This window comes from Lepidochelys kempii, chromosome 24 (assembly GCF_965140265.1).
Source record: "Lepidochelys kempii isolate rLepKem1 chromosome 24, rLepKem1.hap2, whole genome shotgun sequence".
Lineage (NCBI taxonomy): Eukaryota > Metazoa > Chordata > Testudines > Cheloniidae > Lepidochelys > Lepidochelys kempii.
Genome location: NC_133279.1, coordinates 18,409,909 through 18,430,760, shown reverse-complemented (window position 1 = coordinate 18,430,760; position 20,852 = coordinate 18,409,909). Strand labels below are relative to the sequence as shown.

The following is a 20,852-nucleotide window of genomic DNA, read 5'->3' as shown; positions in this document are numbered from 1 at the left end:
AGGAAATAAACGGCAAATGTCGGCACAAACAAGAGCGAAGGAGGAAGCAGCTGGGCAGGTGCAGCTCCCCTCCCCCAGCAGGGCTGCCCCGGGCAGGGAGTGGAGCCACGGGACAAAGTCCCTGGCATCCATCAAAGACACGGCACGTCTGGCTGGGAGGCAAAGCCAGGGCGGGCACACGGCAGGCGCCCATGTGGCTGGCATCCCGCCTCCCCAAGCCGTACGAATCCTGCAGCGGTCCCCCTGCCCATACAGCTCTCCCCTGGGGATCCTCTAAGCCCTGACCCCTGCCAAACAGCCAGAGGTGCCAGGATCTCAGTGCATGGGGGAAACAAGCCACTTCCAATAAACGCCCAGCGCTCCGCTGACATGAGCAACCGAGTGTGGGACCCGGAGATGGGGGAGCACAGAGCACCTGGCATGGGGGGGACGGGGGGAAACTGGAGAAAGGGGAATGGGGGGCACGCAGAGCCATGGGCATGGCAGGCATGGGGGAAATCACATCCAGTCAAGACCCTGGATCCAGACAGTGAAGACACGGCCCCAACCAGGAGCTTGATTTACATCTTGTGATTTACATGCCGATCTCATGATCGTTTTGGTCCAGTGCCAAGGTCCATGAGCTGCACAGCTGCCAGGTCGGGGCAGTGAGTGACAGGAGACCGGCAGGAAGCTGGACAGGACCAGAGCGCAGGGGGATGTGGCTGGACAGACAGTGAAATAGCCAAGCACCCAGCGTGGGGAGTGGGATCGGTGCAGGCAGTGACAGGCGACCGAGCAGAGTGTGATCCAGACTGGAGACTGATGGGAGCGTCCCCTGGGGAACAGAACTCGAGGGGTGAATCCAGAACTGAGCTGAAGTCCCCAGACCCGGCTTCAGAGACAGGGAGGGCCCAGGGAGCAGGAACGGTGCTGACCCACAGGGTTGGTGCACAGAGGGACAGGGGACGTCCCATGCAGACAGGGAGCCCGGCTGGAGACAGAACAGATCCGGAGTTGGCGGGGCACTGGCTGGACAGACAAGTGTGTGGGGCACGGTGCCCAGCTACTCACCCTCCACCTCGATATCCATCCTAGCCGTGAGGCCGGTGACGGAGTTGTGAGCCTGGCACTTGTACGTGCCCAGCTGATCCAGGCTTGTGGGGTTTACAGTCAAGATGCTCTCGGTCTCGTTCGTGTCGGTGCCGTTGAGAAACCAGTGATAGCTCGGGGCTGGGACAGAGTCGGCGAGACACGTCAGGGTCAGAGGGGACCCGAGGGTCAGGCCAATGGGTCCTGGAGGGTCTATCCTGGCGGAGTCTGGCCCTTCTGCACATGGTGGGAGGAGATCGGGGGGGATGGCACCAGTAGGACAAAGTATAAACAGGTGCCATGTCCCACCCTACAGTGGCTGCATCTCCATGGCTGGGTGATGCCGGCAGGGCCAAGGGCAGCGCGGCCGGGGGACGGGGCTGCAGCTACTCACAGGGCACGGTGACGTTGCTGGGCTCGCTGAGGTTGGTGCTGACGAGATTCCCGACCTTGCACCAGTAGGCGCCGGTGTCGGCCCGGGGGGCATTTGGCACCGTGAGGGTCCGGCTCTCCGAGGACAGCCCCAGCCCCTCACTGGGTACAAGGTAAGACCCATCCCGGAGGCAGAGCACGGTGTCAGTGTGGGGGGAGCTGTTACACGGGAGGGTGAAGGTCCCATTCTCAGGGTTGGGTATGGCGTCACCGGGGGCCTGGGCAGCATTTCTGTGCAGGGAACAGAGAGAGCGTCAGTGTGTGTCTCCGACCCTCCAGTCGCCTGGGACCAGGGCCGCCATCCCACGGGATTGTGAGAAGGGGCCTTTGACCATTTCCACCACAGACAAGGAACGATGGGGTCTCAGATGGAGGCGTCGGCCAATTCCTGCCGTGTTGGGTGCCCTCTTTTAAATCCTCAGCTCCTGGAGTCCTGTGATTTTCAGGAGAATCTTCACTTTCATTTAACAAAGAGCAAGTTTGTGGTCCTTTTGACTGGGGTGAAAATGTGGAAACCGCAACCCGAAGAGACCCTGGGTCCCGACAGCGAAGGCACGGCTCTGACCAGGACCTGGATTTAAAGCCTGATTTGTATCCCGATCTCATGAATGTCCAGGTCCGGCTCCGAGGGCTGTGAGCTGCACTGGCCATCAGGTTGGTCCAGTGAGTGACAGGAGACAGGCAGGAAGCTGGACAGGACCAGAGCGCAGGGGGATGTGGCTGGACAGACAGTAAAATAGCTGAGAGCGCCCAGTGCGGGGAGTGGGATCGGTGCAGGCAGTGACAGGCGACAGGGGGTGTCTGATCCAGACTGGAGACAGACCAGAGCGTCCCCTGGGGAACAGAGCCTGGGGGGTGAAACCAGAACTGAGCTGAAGTCCCCAGACCCGGCTTCAGAGACAGGGAGGGCCCAGGGCGCAGGAACGGTGCTGACCCGCGGGGCTGGTGCACAGAGGGACAGGGGACGTCCCATGCAGACAGGGCGCCCAGCTGGAGACAGGACAGATCTTGTGTTACTAGGGCACTGGCTGGACAGACAGTGATGCAGCTCCCAGGGCTCAGTTTGCCAGTAGACTGAGGCCATCATGGGGGCACGGTGCCCGGCTGCTCACCCTGAACTTGGATCTCCAGGGTGGCGTTCCTTGAGTTGAGGGGGAAGACAGTGATGGCCACACAAGTGTAATTCCCAGAGTGGCTGACGCAGAGATTGGTGACCTGGAGCTCAGAGCCGGAGCCACTCACCTGGAGCTCATTGAAAAGCCAAATGTACACTAGAGCCGGGCTGGGGTGGTCTCGGCGGAGCAAATTGAGGGCGGAGCCCTCAGCATAAACCTTCTGGCTGGGGGTGATCGTGGGCCCACCTGGAGCGAACACAGGAGAGCCGCGTGTTGGGGAGAGGGGGCTGGGGGGAGGGCAGGCTGCTCTGGCTGCAGAGAACTCGCTGCCCAAGGGAACTAGATCCAACAGTTACCCGAGGCACAGGGGAGCAGCCAAGGGGGGGCGCATGTCCCGGGATGGGGTAACATGCTCCTGCCCCGTGGAGCTCCAGCCTGGCCCCACACTGGGGAGTAAGCACCAGCTGACCCCAATCCTGCTGGGGGGGAGGGAGCGTCCCATGGTCACAGGGGCTGTAGGGTGAAACCGGGATGGACCCCGAGCCCGACGGACAGGACGTGGGGCAGAGACGGAGACAGAGCAGGGAGCACGGGCTGTGCTGAGGGCAGAGCGGGGGTGAGAGACGTGCACCAGGCTCACGTCCGATTCCCACGCAGGGCAAAGACAGGGAGCCGAGGGGAGGCAGGACGGGTCACAAGCGCCCAGGCGCTGGGCACAGACAGGCAGAGACGGCAGCGCGGGCTGCGCTGAGGAATGGAATCCGGAGCGATGGACGATCCAGATTCCAGACACCTGGGAACGGCCCACGGAGAAGAGACCCCACGGGGGTGAAACGGGAACTGACCGGGCACCGAGAGAGCCGGTGCTGGGTGCAGAGCCGGGGACAGCGGGCGCACGAGGCGCTGATGGGAGCGGCCGGTGGAACGAGTGACCGGCTGACGGCTGATGCAGCTCTGGCGAAGCACAGACGCTCGGGGGTTAGACCAGGCCTGGCCAGGAGGGAAGAGCAGGCGCTGGGGAGAGCCCAAGAGAGCCGGCACCCCCTGCGCGGTGGGCGATATCGGCGCAGTGAGGGAGGGAGAGGACGGCCCCAAGGGGTGGCGAGGGGGCAGGACAGAGCCGCACCGACCCGGCTGATGGCAGACGGGGTGTTGGGGGCAAGGCGCAGGCTCTGCAGTGCAGAGCGACGGGGTCATTCATCAACGGGCCACAGTCCGGCTTCGGATCCCGCGTCAGGAGAGACGGGGCCAGCGACGTGGGAACGAGTCTCAGACTGGAGCCCCGGGCCCGGCTGCTGAACGGGGCAGCGTGGACAGCAGGGCTGGCAGATGGTGACAGGGCACGGCTGGATCCAGACTGGAGACAGGCGGGAGCGTCCCCCAGAGAACAGAGCCTGAGGGGTGGATCCAGGCCAGCCCCAGAGCCCTGGCTGCAGAGACAGGGAGATCCCAGCGTGCGGGGACGATGCTGACCCATGGGGTCGGAGCAGGGAGTGACAGGGGACGTCCCACGCAGACAGGGAGCCTGGCTGGAGACAGGACAGACCCGGGGCAGCTGAGCGCCGGCTGGCCAGACGGACAGAGCCCCCAGCACCCCACGTGCCCAAGACAGAGGCAGGCGTGCGGCGCGGTGCCCGGCTGCTCACCCAGCACCGCGATCTCCAGGTCAGCCCTGTCGTAGCGGCGCGTGAGGACGCTGTCGGCTCTGGGGTTTCTGTGCCCGAGGGGTTCACAGAGAGACTGAGGATCAGAAACTCGGACAGCGGCCCCTCTTCCTGGGTCTGCATCCCACCGTGACACCACGCGCCCCCCACGGCCAGGTTAGTGTCCGCGACCCAGGGCAGGCTCAGATTAGAGCCTGCAGCGTAGAGCTGCTGATCGGGGCTGATCACGGGGGTCAGGCCCGAATGGAGCAAACACAGGGTGGTCGCGCACCTCCACAGGGCAGGGAGAGCCCCAGCACCCGGCACCAAATACCCAGAGCTGGCGCCAATGCCCAGGGCTGCCCCGGGGCCCAGGGACCCGGCCTCCTGAAGGAACACAGTGGGAAACAGATTGGAGGGCGAAACCCCCGCTCCTGCTTTATGGGAAGATCCCTCGATCGACGGCTAACTCGGGGCTGATCCGTGAGCTGGCTCAAGTACCCGTCAGGCCCGGTGAGGGATGGTCTGAAGCCTCTCGGGTGGTTATAAGCCCCCTGCTGAGCTGCTGGGCTCTGTGACGACTGATCCCCTGGTCACTAAATCAGGGGCAGAGAAAAGCCACAGAAGCGATTCAGGGCGGGCGGAAATGCCTTGGAGCGAGCGACTGGCAGAGCTCGATGTGTTGAGCTTCTCAGAGTTCTGTGTGAGTGTGTCTGTCTGATAACAGCGCGTCAGCCCCCACATGGGGAGATAACACCAGACCTGGGAGCAGAGCAAGGCCGAGCGAGAAGGAACGGCTGGAAGTTCAAGGCAGACACGTCCCAGTTAGACAAAGGCCCAGATTTGTACCAGCCAGGGTGACCAGCCGCTGGGCGAACGCCCGAGGGCAGGGTGGATCCCCCGTCTTGGATCCAGGCTGGGGCCTCTTCCTCGAGCACAAGTGACTGGGCTCCATACTGCAATAGCAGGGGCTTCTCTGGCCTGCGCTAGGCAGGAAGCCGGACTAGTTGGTCAAATGGCCCCCACTGGCCTCAAACGCACCAAGTCTGTTAATTATTAACCGTTTACAGCGACTCTGAGGGTGGCGCCTTCCCGTTCCTGTCACCGAATCAGCTGGCGCTGGCCGAAGGTTACTGACAAGGCGCACAAAGGGAGGGGGATTAGCAGACGGGTTCAGGGGTGACAGGTACACGGGGCACAAAGGACGCGGCAGGACCTGTTCTTGGTGGTTATCGGCCACCCACTGCCCTGCCGCTCTGCCCATGATAACAGATCCACCCAGCTTCACTGCCCGGTGCAGGGATTCTCTGCTCTGAGCTCCTGCTTCCCCAGCAAGTTACCCATTAACCGCCCCCGCCTGCTTATCCTATAACCTGCCAGACCCCGACTTGTGGGGAGGCGGGACCCGGGCTCACAGAGGGAGGGGCTCCAGCTCCCTGGTGACCAGGGTGGGGGCCCAGGGCATATGGAGGAGAAAGATTGGGGGGCTTGGAGACTCTGTGGGGCCGCAGTTCCATACCCCCCATAGAGTATCTCACTCTGGGACCCAGGGTGGGTCTAGCCAGGCACCAAGGACCCAGCCGCCCCCCACCCCAGGGTGACACAGCTGAGAGTAGGAGGACTTGTGGCACCTTAGAGACTAACCAATTTATTTGAGCATGAGCTTTCGTGAGCTACAGCTCACTTCATCGGATGCATACTGTGGAAACTGCAGCAGACTTTATATATACACAGAGAATATGAACCAATACCTCCTCCCACCCCACTGTCCTGCTGGTAATAGCTTATCTAAAGTGATTTCCAGCACAAATCCAGGTTTTCTCACCTCCCCCCCCCCCCCACAAATTCACTCTCCTGCTGGTGATAGCCCATCCAAAGTGACAACTCTTTACACAATGTGCATGACAATCAAGTTGGGCCATTTCCTGCACAAATCCAGCTGAGAGTGACCTCGCCAGCCTCCCTTCCCCCGGTCAGCCAAGCGCCCCTGCCAGGTGAATGGGGGAGGGAGGCCGAGGGCAGCGTCTCTGCTGTGGAGCAAGGACTCCCCACCCCCGCTGCTCTCCCAGCTCTTCCCATCAGACCCCGTCCAGGGTTCCCACCCCAGACTCAGCCCATCGTGGGGCCCCCTCCCTGCATCCGGCCAGAGGCTCCCCAGGAGAACAGGGGTTTGCAGCTTCCCAGCCCCGGCTGTGCTGCAGGGCTTCTGTGCTACGGGGCAAGGGGTCGGGCTGGGGGGCTCTGGGGGCAGGCAGGGGCTGTCAGCCTCCAGCCAGACGTGCTTCGGCTGGGGGGCTGGCAGGGCTGTGTGGCCTGTGCTGGAGAACTGCCCTGGGGCAGAGCTGCCCTACACCAGGGATGGATTTGGTCCATTGTGTTTTAGCAGGTTGATCTGTTACCTGGATGAAGGTAACACACAGTGGCTGATTGTTCTGGGCGCCGCCCAGACCCCAAACCAGACCAGGCCCCTCGTGCCAGGCGCTGCTCAGACACAGCGAGACGGCCCCTGCCCTGAAGGGCTCCCAGTCTAAGCGGCCAAAGGCAGGATCGCTCTCCGTGTTACAGCTGGGAACTGAGGGCTGGAGAGTGGCAGGGACAGGCCCAAGGGCACCCAGGGAGTCAGCGGCAGAGCTGGGAATCGAACCCAGGAGTCTGGGCTTCCACAACCACAGAAAGATGAAACTCCAGGTTCTTTGCTGAGTCCCACGGGGCAGCAGGCCCAGGGGGCAGTCGATGGGCACACAGAGCAGGAAGGTTCCCTCCCAGGGAAGCGGCGCAGAGAGATCTCCGGGGTTACCCAGGAGAAAGCAGACCAGGCCAGAGGACCCCGGAGCCCAGATGCCCCGGTGAGGGGCCCGACAGAGCAGGGGGAGCCGGGAGGCTGAGGCGCAGCTGGGGATACTCTCAGAGCGAGTCGATGGAGGTGAGGTCGCTGGTGCTGACCCGGCTGGAGGCTTCGCACGACCAGGCCCTGGTGTGACTGCAGGTGACGCTGGCCAGGGTGAGGGTGCGGCTGTCCGGGATCAGCGCCAGGCACTCGCCCAGCCAGGGGGCTGCCTGGCCCTCAGCCAGCCTGGCGCCGGGGCAAGGGGAGGACACGCAGACGAGAGCTACGGTGTCAGCGAACTCCACCGGGCAGGGGCTGCGCACCCCGCCTGGGGCAGAGCCAGCAGAAGGGGTGGACGGGACAGAGGGCTATGGGGGGGCAGCGCTCTCCCCCCTCCAACACCTGGCACAAGGAGTCCAGCCGCCCTCGCACCATCTCAGGATCCGCACAGGGACACGCAAGAGCCTGCCCCCCCCCCCCCCGAAAGCAGATGGGCCGGCTGCACAGAGACACAACTTCTTTCTGCGGCTACTTCCCTGGGCAAGCAGCTGCTGGGAACGGGCCCCATGGTGATTAACCAGGGATGGGTAGACCTGGCAGTCACCCCCCCAGAGCTCCCAGGGGTCCCCCATCATCCACAGCAGCAGGGCTCCCTCTGCCCCCAGTTATCGTGGCCCCACGTGCCCCTGGAAAGTGAGGCACAAGGTGACGACAGCTCCTGGCTTCCAAACAGTGATGGGCACTGGCTCTATGGCGGCACGGGGGGGGCTCCTGCACCCCCGATCCTCGTCCCACAGCCCCCGTCAATCTCCTGATCTCACCCACACTCCCACTGGGGACTGGGCAGCAGCGCTGGACTGAGGCAAGTGGGACCAGGATCAGGTCCTGTGAGCGTGCTCCTCCCCCCAAAGTGGGAGGGGAACTGAGACTGAGAATCACATGGTGCGAGCCAGGGGGCGGGGCTTGCACTAGGGTGTGCGAAGATCTTTGCACCGATCACACTGCAAGATAGACTCCAGTGGTAGGGGGGCAGGGTGTGCTAGAGAGAACCGCCCCAGGGGGAACAGCAGCCCATGGACACCTGGGGATGCAGGAGGTGTGGGGGGCCCAGAGTCTGGGGCGGGAACCACCAGCCAAATACAGAACCTTGATCTCGAGCCCTGGTGGCCCGATCCTGGCCCCAGGTGAGGACACACAGATGGGGCTGGGGGAGGGTCCCAGAGAGCCCCAGCTCCCCATGGAGCCAGAGGGAGAAGGGGTGAATCTGCCCCTTTCAAATACCCCAGCGCTCAAGAGTGGGTGTCACACCAGCACTGGTCACACACAGGGAGCGGGGCCCTGGCACTCCCTGGCACAGATGTGCCTCCAAACCCCCAGCACAGACCCCCTTCCCCAACCCGGACTCCCCCCCAGCATGGGACACCACCCCCTCACACCCAGCCTGGACCCTGCTCCCATGCCCTGAAACCACCCCCCCTCCACTGCCCCCCAGGGCCAGCCGTTTCCCTCCCCCCAGCGCCAGGGGCCACGTCCCAGAGCGCCATGAACAGGGACTTGTGATGGTGCAGCCTGTCCCGCTCCCCACCCCCACGCCCCCGCCTGCAGCCCGTCCCCCCCCAGGCAGAGCCATCAGTGCCAGCTCCCCGGGGCAGCACGACCCGGCTCTGCCATGGAGACGCTTCTCCCCCGGCAGGTTAATGCTCACTCAGGCTGGCAAGGCAGAGATGCCGGGATGGGGGGAGACACTAGGGGGGCCCGGAGAGGCTGTGGTGGGCAGGAGGCAGTGGGGTGGGAGGGCACTGGGATACCAGGATGGGGTGGGGGTGCCAGGGACACCAGGGGGAGCTGGAGAGGCTGGGACAGGCAGGGGGACACTGCAGACACCAGGACGGGCTGGGGGCACCAGAGACCCTGGGGGGAACTGCGGCCCCGGAGCGTGACTCCTCCGTGCCCAGAGCAGGGCTGATGCAGGTGGCATGAGGGAGAGCTCCCCCCACAACACACATAGCCCCCCTCACCAGAGTGTGCCCCAAACCCCAGGGGATCTCAGGGTCTCTGGCCCAGCCCTTGGCCCCTTTGCCACTGCTGCCACTGAGGGGCTGGATCCTACTCAGGGGCCAGAAACCGAGCTGAGACCCAGCAAATCCATTTCACCCCGGACCCTGAACGGGCATCGGTGGGAACGGCGGGTTCTGGGGGGTGCTGGGAAGCCCAGGGATCCCCCTATGCCCAGTGAGGCTCAATCCCACACTGCTGGCACCTCAGGGAGAGCCAGGACGGGGGGACCCAGAGCCCCCCATTTCTGGGGTGCACCATCTCCCAGGAGAAGCAGTGGGCAGGGAGTCCCAGGCTACCCCTCGGTGTCTGTGTTTGGGGGCGGGCTCCCCCCATGTCCCAGCCAGGCTCATCCCCGGGGAGAGGCCCAGAGCCCATCGCTGGGGCGGGGATGGGGACGGGGCAGGGCCCGGGGGTGGCTCTTACCAGAGACGGGCAGATGCACCGTGGTGGTGACGGCAGGGCTAGTCGGGCTCTGAATATCCACCGTGTAGCTCCCCATGTCGCTGAGCCTTAACCCCGCGATGTGCAGGGCGCAGCCCGGCCCCGCTGTCTCCCGCCCCGTGTGGGCCAAGTCGTTGTTCTGGACGGGGGGTGGTCCTGGGAAGTAGGTGAGGATCCGGCTGCTTGGATCCGTGGTCGCTGATCGGAACCAGATGCAGGACGTGAAGTCCTGTGGCGGATTCTGGGGGGCCAGGCTGACGCCCCCTCCCACCGCGGGGCTCGGCGGGGTGAGGACGATGGTCACCGGGGTCTGGGCCGGCGCCGGCTGGAGGCAGGAGCCCAGGACGGAGGCTGCGGGGGAAGGAGAGTCTCAGCTGGGCAGCGAGGGGCCGGGGCGCGGGGGGTCAGTCGGGGTCTGGGGGGGACACAAGCAGCGAGCGCCCGCCCAGGGGGGACCAGCCGCCCGGCTACACCCGGCCAGAGAGCGCGGGGCCCGGGGTAGACCCTGGGCCGGTCCTTGCCCGGCCTCCAGACCCAACCCCCGGCCGGGGGAACCGCCCCGGGCTCCAGCCCTCGCTCCCCAGTCGCAGAGCAGAGGGCGGGGTGCGGATCGGGCGGGGGGGCAGGAGCTGCCGACGGCTCCATGGAGATGGGGGGTATCCCCAAAGCCGCTGAGAGAGTCAAACATGTGACCCCCCGGCTCTGACACCCCCAGGTCAGGGTGGGGTTAGAGCGCGGGGTAAGTGGGGGAGGGCTGGCGCCCCCATCCCACTGGGACAGGAAAGAGGGGGGATGAGCTGGGGCGGGGGGGAGTCCCCTGGGACGCAGCTACGGGCAGGGAAATCTGGTGAGAAAACGCCCAGAGCCCGGAGGGTGCAAATCGGAGCTGTCCATGGGACACAATATCCCCCCACTGGGGGCTGGGCCCGGGGAGACAGACAGAGAGAGGGGTGGGGTGGGGGTAGGTAGGTGTGTGGGGATGGACAGGCAGGCAGGCAGATTACAGCCGGGTGATTGGTCTCCCTGAGGCCAGGATCCGACCAGACACCCAAGAACAATTCAAACACCAGCTGTCAGGCAGACGGGGGCGGGGGTAGGTTCCCTGGGGGGCCACAGGGGACCCCGTCCTGGGACTAACACCCCCGAAGGGGTGACCCCCACCCTCTGCCCCAAAGCTGCCAAGCCTGCCCCCCATGCCCTGCTCTCACCTGCCAGCAGCAGCCCTTTCCAGGGGCCGCCCCATGCGGGGGGATCCCAGCTCCCGGACAGACGCCCCATGGCCCTTCTCCTCCCCGGGGATCGCTGCCTGCCGTGGCCTTGGAGAGAGCCGAGTGTGGGTGCCCCGCCGGACGCCTGGGTTCTCTGGAGCAGCTGTGCCAGCTGCCAGGGCTCCCTGACTGAGACTCTGGCCAGGCGGGGTGGGGACGAGACAGCTCCGGTCCGCCCTCCTCCCCCTCTCTGGGGGCAGGGCTAACTCCGAGCCAGCCTGTGACGAAGTGGGACTGTTCTTAATGTTTCCTCTGAATAGTGTGGGGGGTGCCTCAGTTTCCCCTAGGCAGTTCTTAAGTATCTAGGGGGTGGGGTAAGGGTGTATGATCGTTGCAGAGCCCTGGAGGGCAGGTGTGTGCAGGGGTCTGGACACAGAGAATGGCCGACACCCTGTCTCCTGGCCACTGATGGCCTGGGCCCTTCCCCCCTGCAAGGTGAGAGCTGAAGGGTTGGAGAACAAAGGAATCCGGTGACCTCCTGGCCCGGGAAAGGGACAAAGCCCAGAGGAGGAGGGGCTGGAGGGAGTTTCAGTTTGGGGCTGGCTGGAGTGAAGGGCAGATGGGGTTGTCTGGCTCACTGCCCCCCAAAATGGACCCAGCTGAGGGGTCCCGTTCTCTGCACCTACAAGCTCTGTGTTAGACCATGTTCCTGTCGTCTAATAAACCTTCTGTTTTCCTGGCTGGCTGAGAGTCACGTCTGACTGCGGAGTTGGGGGGCAGGACCCTCTGGCTTCCCCAGGACCCCGCCTGGGCAGACTCACTTTGGGAAGTGCCCGGAGGGGCAGAGGAGGCTGAATGCTCCGAGGTCAGACCCAGAAAGGGGGAAGCCGGGTGAGCTGTGTGTCCTGCAGACAGGCTGCTCCCCGAGAGGAGACTTCCCCAGAGTCCTGCCTGGCTTCATGGGGAGCAGTTCCAGAGCATCGCCCGGGGACTCCGTGACACAGCCCCTCCCACCTGCCCAGCTGTTTGTGTCCCTGGACCTGTGGGTCCCGCTCTAGGGCAGGGGCAGCTGGGAGCTGTGCAGATCCGGTCGCCCCATCGCAAAAAAGAGATACTGGAATTGGAAAAGGTTCAGAAAAGGGCAACAAAAATGATGAGGGGGATGGAAGGGCTGCCATGTGAGGAGAGATGAATAGGAGTGGGCCTTTTCAGCTTGGAAAAGAGACGGCTAAGGGCGGATACATGCAATCATGACTGGTGTGGAGAGAGTAGATAAGGACGTGGTATTTACTCCTTGTCACAACACACGGACTAGCGGCCACCAACTGAAACTAACAGGCAGCAGGTTTAAAACAAACAAAAGTAAAGTATTTTTTCACACAACGCACAGTCAACCTGTGGAACTCCCTGCCAGAGGATGTTGTGAAGGCCAAAACCATAACAGGGTTCAAAAAAGAACTGGATAAATTCATGGAGGACAGGTCCACCGATGAATGGGCGACAGGGGATGGATCACTGGGCAATTCCCAGGTTTGTTCATTCCCTCGGGCGCACCCGGCACTGGCCGCTGTGGGCAGACAGGACACTGGGTACATGGACCTTTGGTCTGACCCAGTCGGGCCGCTCTTCTGTTCAGTGCCGGGTCTCGGGGATCCCTCTGGGGATCCCACATGCTGTGGCTGGCCCAGATCAGACCGGCAGAGAGTCACACTCAGCACAGGTGTGTCAGCACGTGGGGCCACACTCACAGAGAGACACACTTGCCCAGTCTGGGTCTCTGCAGCACCCGGTACAATGGGGGGGTGGGAGGCCCGATCTCTCTTTGTGCAGTGACCAGAGCGATGGGGCCTGACCTTAGCCGGGGTCAGTGCAACGCCCAGCACAACGGGGAGCCATATCTCCATCAGGGTCTGGGCAGCGCCCGGCCCCACGGGGCCCCGATCTCAGTCCGGGGGGGTCTGGGCAGCGCCCGGCACCACGGGGCCCCGATCTCAGTCCGGGGGGGTCTGGGCAGCGCCCGGCACCACGGGGCCCCGATCTCAGTCCGGGGGGGACTGTGCAGCGCCCGGCACCACGGGGCCCCGATCTCAGTCCGGGGGGGGACTGTGCAGCGCCCGGCACCACGGGGCCCCGATCTCAGTCTGGGGGGTCTGTGCAGCGCCCGGCACCACGGGGCCCCGATCTCAGTCCGGGGGGGGACTGTGCAGCACCCGGCACCACAGGGCCCCGATCTCAGTCCGGGGGGGTCTGGGCAGCGCCCGGCACCACGGGGCCCCGATCTGAGTCCTGGGGGGTCTGTGCAGCGCCCGGCACCACGGGGCCCCGATCTCAGTCCGGGGGGGTCTGGGCAGCGCCCGGCACCACGGGGCCCCGATCTCAGTCCGGGGGGGACTGTGCAGCGCCCGGCACCACGGGGCCCCAATCTCAGTCCGGGGGGGTCTGGGCAGCGCCCGGCACCACGGGGCCCCGATCTCAGTCCGGGGGGGTCTGGGCAGCGCCCGGCACCACGGGGCCCCGATCTCAGTCTGGGGGGGTCTGGGCACCACCACGGGGCCCCGATCTCAGTCCGGGGGGGTCTGGGCAGCGCCCGGCACCATGGGGCCCCGATCTCAGTCCGGGGGGGGTCTGGGCAGTGCCCGGCCCCACCACGGGGCCCCGATCTCAGTCTGGGGGGGTCTGGGCACCACCACGGGGCCCCGATCTCAGTCCGGGGGGTTCTGGGCAGCGCCCGGCACCACAGGGCCCCGATCTCAGTCCGGGGGGGTCTGGGCAGCGCCCGGCACCACGGGGCCCTGATCTCAGTCCGGGGGGGTCTGGGCAGTGCCCGGCCCCACCATGGGGCCCCAATCTCAGTCTGGGGGGGTCTGGGCAGCGCCCGGCCCCACCACGGGGCCCCGATCTCAGTCTCGGGGGCTGAGCAGCGCCAGGCGTGATGGGGTGCTAATCTCCCTCTGGGGGTTCTGGGCACTTCCCGGCATGACGGGGCCCTGATCTCACTCGGGGTCTGTGCAGCGATGGCGCGATGGGTCCCGATCCCGGTGGGGTCTCTAGGCGCGCTGTGACAGACACATTCGTGCTGTAACCGGCCGGCCCCCGTGCCCCAGGCGACGCCCAGGGGCTGGCCAGGCCCAGACTCGCCTGGGATGGTTCTGTGCTGAGTCACACAGCGGGCACGGTGCTGTCGGGTGGGAGGGGCCCTGCATGGGGGTGGGGGGGCAGGATCTTCCCCCCTCCCCCGGCTGGGGGCCCTGGGGTTTTGTTTCCAGGGAACCGGAGGGGTGGGGTTCCTCCCATTTCAGTTCCCATGCACTGACCCCCCACCCCCAACGCGTGACGTGTCTGAGCCCAAAAGTCCCCTGCTCCAAATAGGATCCAGCCCCAACCCCTGGGTGCCCCTGCCACCCCACCCCCAGCCCTCCGGGTGTCCCCAGCTCTGCAGGCTCCAGGCCCCCCCATGCCCCACCTGGGAAGCCCAGCCCCCCTGAGTGCACCCTGGGGCACCCACTGCCCCTCATGCCCCCTGCAGTCTTCCCACCCCTGGCTGAGGCAGCCTGCGCCCGCTGGGGGCTGGCCCCAGACTCCGGGTGGCACCGGGACCGGGTGTGGGGGGTTCCCTCTGGGGGGTTATTTGCTCTGTGCCCCATGCCCTGGGGAGGGGGAAACAGGGCTTCAGATCCACCCACCGATCCCCTCCAGGGAGCACAGCGGACCCCTAGCCTGGGAACCCCCCGAACCTGCTGCTGCAGAGGCACCTGGAGCCACAGTCCCACAGCGCCACCCAGGGGGGAAAGGGAGAATGGGCACGAGGGGGGGTGGCAGCCAGGGGGGAGAGGGAGAATGGGCACGAGGGGGGGCGGCACCCAGGGGTGAGAGGGAGAATGGGCACGAGGGGGGGTGGCGGCAGCCAGGGGGGAGAGGGAGAATGGGCACGAGGGGGGTGGAGGCAGCCAGGGGGGAGTGGGAGAATGGGCACGAGGGGGGTGGCGGCACCCAGGGGGGAGAGGGAGAATGGGCACGAGGGGGGTGGAGGCAGCCAGGGGGGAGTGGGAGAATGGGCACGAGGGGGGTGGCGGCACCCAGGGGGCAGAGGGAGAATGGGCACGAGGGGGGGCGGCAGCCAGGGGGCAGAGGGAGAATGGGCACGAGGGGGGGCGGCACCCAGGGGGGAGTGGGAGAATGGGCACGAGGGGGGGTGGCGGCAGCCAGGGGGGAGTGGGAGAATGGGCACGAGGGGGGTGGCGGCACCCAGGGGTGAGTGGGAGAATGGGCACGAGGGGGGGCAGCAGCCAGGGGTGAGAGGGAGAATGGGCACAAGGGGGGTGGCGGCAGCCAGGGGGCAGTGGGAGAATGGGCACGAGGGGGGTGGCGGCAGCCAGGGGGGAGAGGGAGAATGGGCATGAGGGGGGGCGGCAGCCAGGGGGGAGAGGGAGAATGGGCACGAGGGGGGGCAGCACCCAGGGGTGAGAGGGAGAATGGGCACGAGGGGGGGCGGCACCCAGAGGGGAGTGGGAGAATGGGCACGAGGGGGGGCGGCACTCAGGGGGGAGAGGGAGAATGGGCACGAGGGGGGGCGGCAGCCAGGGGGGAGTGGGAGAATGGGCACGAGGGGGGGTGGCAGCCAGGGGGCAGTGGGAGAATGGGCACGAGGGGGGGCGGCACTCAGGGGGGAGAGGGAGAATGGGCACGAGGGGGGGCGGCACTCAGGGGGGAGAGGGAGAATGGGCACGAGGGGGGGCGGCAGCCAGGGGTGAGAGGGAAAATGGGCACGAGGGGGGGTGGCAGCCAGGGGGGAGAGGGAGAATGGGCACGAGGGGGGGCGGCAGCCAGGGGGGAGAGGGAGAATGGGCACGAGGGGGGGCGGCAGCCAGGGGGGAGTGGGAGAATGGGCACGAGGGGGGGCGGCAGCCAGGGGGGAGTGGGAGAATGGGCACAAGGGGGGTGGCGGCACCCAGGGGTGAGTGGGAGAATGGGCACGAGGGGGGGCAGCAGCCAGGGGTGAGAGGGAGAATGGGCACGAGGGGGGTGGCGGCACCCGGGGGGCAGTGGGAGAATGGGCACGAGGGGGGTGGCGGCAGCCAGGGGGGAGTGGGAGAATGGGCACGAGGGGGTGGCGGCAGCCAGGGGTGAGAGGGAGAATGGGTACGAGGGGGGTGGCGGCACCCGGGGGTGAGTGGGAGAATGGGCACGAGGGGGGTGGCGGCACCCAGGGGGGAGAGGGAGAATGGGCACGAGGGGGGTGGCGGCACCCGGGGGTGAGTGGGAGAATGGGCACGAGGGGGGTGGCGGCAGCCAGGGGGCAGAGGGAGAATGGGCACGAGGGGGCTGGCGGCACCCGGGGGTGAGTGGGAGAATGGGCATGAGGGGGGTGGCGGCACCCAGGGGGGAGAGGGAGAATGGGCACGAGGGGGGTGGTGGCAGCCAGGGGGGAGTGGGAGAATGGGCATGAGGGGGTGGCGGCAGCCAGGGGTGAGAGGGAGAATGGGCACGAGGGGGGTGGCGGCACCCGGGGGTGAGTGGGAGAATGGGCACGAGGGGGGTGGCGGCACCCAGGGGGGAGTGGGAGAATGGGCACGAGGGGGGTGGCAGCACCCAGGGCGTGGGGTTTATGCTGTGTCCCTCCTGGATCATTGAGCGGGTTCCCTGTCTCGCCCTGGGCGGGCCCTGTGTTCCCCCAATGCAACTCCTGGGGAACAGGGTGTCCTAGGACTCCTGGGTTCTACTCCAGCTCTGGGAGGGGTGTGGGGGCTAGTGGGTTAGACCCGGGGGTGGGGCTGGGGGCCAGGACTCCTGGGTTCTATTCCAGCTCTGGGAGGGGAGCGGGGGCTAGTGGGTTAGACCCGGGGGTGCGGCTGGGGGCCAGGACTCCTGGGTTCTATTCCAGCTCTCACTTTCATTTCCCGGAGCTGGGGGGTGCCCGGGGTGCCAGGAAGGCTCTGGAATGGGGAAGCCCTGGGGCACTTGCACGCTCCGGGAATTGGCCCAAAAGTCACCATTCTGCACTAATCCTTCCTGCTCGGTTCCCATCAGTCATCGGGGTGACAGGACAATGGGTCCCTCCCGCTGGCCCAAACCACAGCCAATGGGCGCCGGACTGGCAGCCCCGGGGGTATAAAGGCTGCGCGAGCCCCAAGCAGCGCTGCCAAAATGGACCGAATCCTGTGCCTCCTCCTTCTGCTGCTGTCTGTAACCATCACAGCCTGCTCGCCCCATGTGCCAGGTGAGAGGGGACGGGGCCCTGTGTAAACAGCCCCCACGCCCCACCCCAGAGCCAGCTGCACCTCAGCACCGGACAAGGGGGTCCCTGTGTAAACAGCCCCCACGCCTCACCCCAGAGCCAGCTGCACCTCAGCACCGGACAAGGGGGTCCCTGTGTAAACAGCCCCCACGCCCCACCCCAGAGCCAGCTGCACCTCAGCACCGGGCAAGGGGGTCCCTGTGTAAACAGCCCCCGCACCCCACTCCAGAGCCAGCTGCACCTTAGCACCGGGCAAGTGGGCCCTGTGTAAACAGCCCCCGCGCCCCACCCTAGAGCCAGCTGCACCTCAGCACCGGGCAAGGGGGGCCCTGTATAAACAGCCCCCGCGCCCCACCCCAGAGCCAGCTGCACCTCAGCACCGGGCAAGGGGGTCCCTGTGTAAACAGCCCCCATGCCCCACCCCAGAGCCAGCTGCACCTCAGCACCGGGCAAGGGGGTCCCTGTGTAAACAGCTCCCGCGCCCCACCCCAGAGGGGCTGCAGCTCAGCACCAGGGGAGGGTTTAGCTTCCCTTCTCCTGTCTGACGCAGGTGGTGGACAAGGAGCGGAGGGGGAGCTGAACCCCACCAGACGGAGCGCGACCGGAGCAGGACTCTGTGAGTGCCCAGGTCAGTGTCCCCTGTCATGGGGTGAAGTTGGGTTGGGGAGGAGCCACACCCCCCCCCCCCATGTGATGTCTCCTGTCATTTCAGGCTGGTCGGGATCACGGCGCCAGCTTGCAGGAGACCTCAGGGTTGGGGCCAGACACAATGGGCTGTGCCCGTGTGACGGCATCGTCCCCCATGGCCAAGGCAGGGGTGAGAGCCGCTCCCAGCGTCGGGGGGGGGGGGTTGGGGGAGCACGGCCGGGGAATGGGATCTGCTAACGGGGCAGGGGCGGGGTTAGGGGCTAGTAACGACAGAGGCAGAGAACGGCGCCAGGGAACGAGGGACGGGGATTTGAGTCTCATTATAGGGTGCAAGGAATGGGGTTTGGGGCTGAGGTGGAGGGGGGCAAGGATTGGGGGATGGGATTGAGGAGAAGAGGAGAAGAGGGATTGGGCTCTGGTAACAGGGTGCAGAGAATGGCGTGTCGGATGGGGTGGGGTGCAGGTCTTGGGTCTGGTAACAGTGCGCAGAATGGGGCAGGGGATGAGGTCGGGTTTGAGATTGGGATCTGACACTGAGGGGAAGAAGAGGATGGACTGGGGTCTGGTAATGGGGTGCAGAGAGGAGGTTTGAGATTGGGATGGGATGCAGGGATTGGGGTCTGGCATTGAGGGGAAGGGGGAAGGCTTGGAGTCTGGCATTGAGGGGAAGGGAGGTCTGGGGTCTAGCTGGGGGAAGGCAGGAGACACCCCTGCTAAGCCCCCCCACTCTCCGTCTCTCCCGCAGGGCGTCACCCCCAGGGCCAGGGGAGACGGGGTCAGCATCACGGCCGCAAACAGCAGCGGTGCCGCGGGATCCCAAGCCGATGCCGGCAGCTGGGCCTGGCCAAGGGGCTGCTGCTGCCCCTCTAGCTGCCCGTCCCCGGGGCCCTGAGCGGAGCCAGTGGAGGGCATCTCACCTTTCTCCCCGTGTCATAAACATACAGCTAAGGGTCGCATAAAATCCCTCCTTTACCTGTAAAGGGTTGATAAGCTCAGGTAACCTGGTTAGCACCTGACCAAAAGGACCAATAATGGGAGAAGATACTTTCAAATCTGTGGGGGAAGGTTTTTGTTTTGAGCTGTGTTTGTTCTCTCAGGAGACAGAGAGACCAAGCAAGTAATCCAGCTACTAGTGAATGATCCGTCTAAAATTACAGGAACAAACAAATAGCAAGGAAATGCATTGGAGTATCTTTTGTTTTAGCTTGTGAATTTTCCCTGTGCTTAGAGGGAGGTTTATCCCTGTTTTTTGTAACTTTAAAGTTTTGCCCAGAGGGGAATCCTCTGTGTTTTGAATCTGATTACCCTGTAAAATTACCTTCCATCCTGGTTTTACAGAGGTGCTTCTTTTACTTTTTTTTCTTTATAATAAAGTTCTTTTTCTTTTTTTTAAGAATCTGATTGGTTGTAAGCAGGGGAATAGTCCCGCTATTGTGTGGAACTTTCCTGGCTTCTGCACGACCCCGGTGAAGTGGGCTAGCGAAAGGATCTGAGTCCTCGCTCCCACTTCCTTTACCCAGTGGCCTCCCTGCCCTTGAGGACTCCCCTTTCACTCTCCTGTCTGGCAGAGTCCTCGTAACCCCCACAAGGCTGGGCCCAGGATTCCTGGGGGGCTCGACCCCCAACCCTGCTGTGGTCACCTAGGACAGGGGCTAGTGTGTCCCCACTCCAGGGTACTCTCTCTGCCCTGGGCCCTTCTCTGACCCACTGACCATTACATACAAGTTAAAGCAAATGCAAGTAATTTAATCAACAATTAATTTTAAAAAGAATAAGGGGAAATGGGAAAGGTTAAAGGAAACACATCAGCCTGCTCTGTGGCAGGGAACATCACAAAGAGCGTCTCTGGAACTTCAGGGCAGTTCACAGTTTGCTCCTTGTAAGTCCCAGGCCTCCTGCTCAGGCGCTGGCCGTGCTGCAGGGATACTGTGGGTTGGACACTTGCTCTGGTGGTGGCCACACGCTCTCAGGCTCTAAGTGGCAGGACCCTTCTGCCCAGCGTCACCCCCGCCCTGTCGGGGTTACGATCCAAGCCTGGCCTGCAGAGCCTCTGGGCTGAGGCGTCTCCCTGTGCTGGGCCCACTGCCCAGGGTCCCCCTCGCTCTCCTCAGCTGCTCACTGCACCCAGCTCCGGACTGCTCCAGCCCCAGCCCCACCACTCGGCCTCTGCACGGCTGCTGCTGCTCTGCCCCCAGCTCCCTGGGCTGCTTCTCTGGCCCCCTGGCTCTGGCTACTGCAGCTCTGCTCCCAGGACAGGTCTGCTCTGCAGGCTGCTTCTGTGACTCTGCTCCCAGCACTGACCTGCTCCCTGGGCTGCTGTTCTGGCCCCTCTGGCTCTGGTTGCTGCAGCTCCGCTCCCAGGGCAAGTCTGCTCTCCCTGGGCTGTGCCTCTCGTCCCTCTGGATCTGGCCCAGCTCTGCCCCCCAGCCCAGCTCAGGCCCCTGCTTTCTCCTTTGCTCGGCCCCACTCTGTCTGACCCAGGCAAATCCAGCTCACACGGAGGACGGGGCCTCCCTGGCCTCCTGACTCCCTGATTAGCCTGCCTGCCCTGTCATTCAGGCTGACCTGGAGCATTGGCCTCTCCCCATTGTTCCTGGGGGCTGTCAGGCTCAGGGTCCTGATTCCCCATCAACCCTTCCCCCTTTTTAGTACTGGGAGCTAGCAACTAAAACACCCCCCCAACTGTTAGTAAGGGGGCAACAGTCCCCTTACAGGTTTTAGTGTCCTAAAAACCCAGGGATTTGGTTTGTGCTCACCTGTACCAATTGGTGAGGATATTATTCTCAAGCCTCCCCAGGAAAGGGGGTGAAGGGGCTTGGGGGGGATATTTTGGGAACAGGAACGCCAAGTGGTTCCTGTTCCTGAATCTCTGCCTAGCTCACTTGGTGGTGGCCGCGATCCCGCCCGAGGACAAGGAAGGATTCGTGCCTTGGGGAAATTTTAACCTCAGCTGGTAGCAATAAGCTTGGGGGGTCTTTCATGCGGGTCCCCACGTCCGCACCCCAGAATTCAGAGTGGGGAGGGAACCCTGACACCCCGTCAATAAAAACCCAGTCGAGGGGATGCTCCCGCCTGGTGTCTGGGTGCGGCTCCTTCACCCCGACCTCCGACCCCACAGCCGGGGTCAAAATCGCCCACGGCCGCCTCCCCCGCAGGGCACTGCGCCATCCCCTC

General features: G+C 64.8%; 1 protein-coding gene across 4 annotated transcripts in view; it reads right to left on the bottom strand.

Annotated features, from left to right (window-relative positions):
* The window catches only part of LOC140902438 (cell adhesion molecule CEACAM1-like), a 30,445-nt gene extending 19,449 nt beyond the window's left edge, over window positions 1-10,996 (bottom strand). For all 4 annotated transcript variants that reach the window (XR_012156066.1, XR_012156065.1, XM_073322505.1 and 1 more), the window contains exons 1-2: window positions 10,796-10,996; window positions 9,570-9,938 (exon numbers count right to left, since the gene is read on the bottom strand). Coding sequence is in view for 2 of the 4 variants with exons in the window: in XM_073322505.1 (XP_073178606.1) it covers window positions 9,570-9,938; window positions 10,796-10,865 (439 nt within the window). In the remaining 2 variants the exon portion in view is untranslated. The remainder of the gene's footprint in view (window positions 1-9,569; window positions 9,939-10,795) is intronic.
* Between the last annotated feature and the right edge of the window lie 9,856 nt (window positions 10,997-20,852).